This window comes from Hipposideros armiger, unplaced genomic scaffold (genome assembly GCF_001890085.2).
Source record: "Hipposideros armiger isolate ML-2016 unplaced genomic scaffold, ASM189008v1 scaffold_391, whole genome shotgun sequence".
NCBI classification, from domain to species: domain Eukaryota; kingdom Metazoa; phylum Chordata; class Mammalia; order Chiroptera; family Hipposideridae; genus Hipposideros; species Hipposideros armiger.
Genome location: NW_017731741.1, coordinates 567,125 through 568,568, shown reverse-complemented (window position 1 = coordinate 568,568; position 1,444 = coordinate 567,125). Strand labels below are relative to the sequence as shown.

General features: G+C 34.7%; 1 protein-coding gene across 1 annotated transcript in view; it reads left to right on the top strand.

Moving 5' to 3' along the window:
- The window catches only part of ENPP1 (ectonucleotide pyrophosphatase/phosphodiesterase 1), a 72,325-nt gene that overhangs the window by 58,432 nt on the left and 12,449 nt on the right, over window positions 1-1,444 (top strand). Inside the window, exons 18-19 of the mRNA XM_019663465.1 lie at window positions 542-743; window positions 1,278-1,358. Coding sequence (XP_019519010.1) covers window positions 542-743; window positions 1,278-1,358 — 283 coding nt within the window. The remainder of the gene's footprint in view (window positions 1-541; window positions 744-1,277; window positions 1,359-1,444) is intronic.

The window sequence follows — 1,444 nt, the reverse complement described above, 5'->3', positions numbered from 1 at the left end:
TAGGTCTGATCCTATTCATTGTTGTTTAATACTTCAATTATGGTGTTTTGATTGTTGGAATTTTCAGTTTTCATATGTAATCAAAACTGAAAAAATTCAGAATCATCACTACTCCTGAGATTTTCATATTACATTGCTATTCAGTGGCATTTTTCCATCTTCTCCCTCCCTCCCCCCCTCAACTTTTGGCTGTGTAGTTGAGTATGGAAGATAGCCCCAGATCCCTAAAAATTAGCAATTCCCTATATAAAAGATAGAAATTGAGTAAAAAATGAATTATAAATAAAATTAATGCAACATGGTAGGAAAATATTTGCATGCATATGACAAATGATTAATATCCTTCATAGTGTAAAGACTTTTACACTTCAGTTAGAAAAAAGATGAATACACTAAGAAAAAAATGGAAAAAGGGTGACAGACATGAACAGACAGCTAGAGCTCCATAATTTTATGATGTAGCTCACCTTTAACTATTTACAAAGCAATCGTTTCTTCTATATACCTGATACCTAATGGTTCTCTTCATTTTGTTCTTCAGGACAGTTTCTCTGCAGAAGACTTTTCCAACTGCCTTTACCAGGATCTTCGAATCCCTCTTAGTCCCGTCCATAAATGTTCATTTTATAAAAATAACGCTAAACTGAATTATGGATTCCTCTCCCCACCACGTACGTTTCGTTCTCCTCGACTTTCCTTTTCCCTATCCTCTCTCTCTCTCTTCTTTTTCCTTTTCTTTTCTTGAGGCAATGTACGTTGTTTATTTATTGATGAAAATCGTGAATGAGAAGTACAACTACTGGGGAAAATTTTAAAGCTAGGTCTAAAATATGAGTTTTAGAAAACATTTTACTTTTGTTTGAAGTGTAGTTGATTTAGTGCAGACACTAGATAGGATATCCTTCACTTTTCTGCATTTCTTTTAAATTGTATTTGATAAAACTCAGCGAGGTCAGATGGATGCATCAGGGTTCTTAAGAAGGAGATATCATTTTGCTGTTTAAGAAGAAAAATGTCATTTGTCAAAGAATTAGGTAAAGGTAGAACCTAAGTGTGCTTGCTTTTTCATCAATACAGAGCTCATAGAAAATGGCTTCTTTTGAAGTTAAATGTTCTGTTTTGTAAAGTGACACATTTTTTAATGAGAACACATTTTGAGGCCACCCTAATGAGACAAAATTCAAAAGGCTCCAGGTGCTCAAATACCTTCAATATCCAGTCCAGTCGCTGGAGTAAGTGTCTAAAGTCAGAACTTGGCTATTGCATTATAAAAATAGATGAGGTCCAAGCCGAAAAGCCATACAAAGAAGCCTTGTACAGCATTTCCAGGCAGACATCCTGTGATGTTTTTTTGGGTAGTAGGTGTTGTTCTGAAGCCAGATATTCTCTTTTTTCTTTTCACTGTGAAAGAGTTTAAGGAAAGAGTATTGTCAACACAATACAC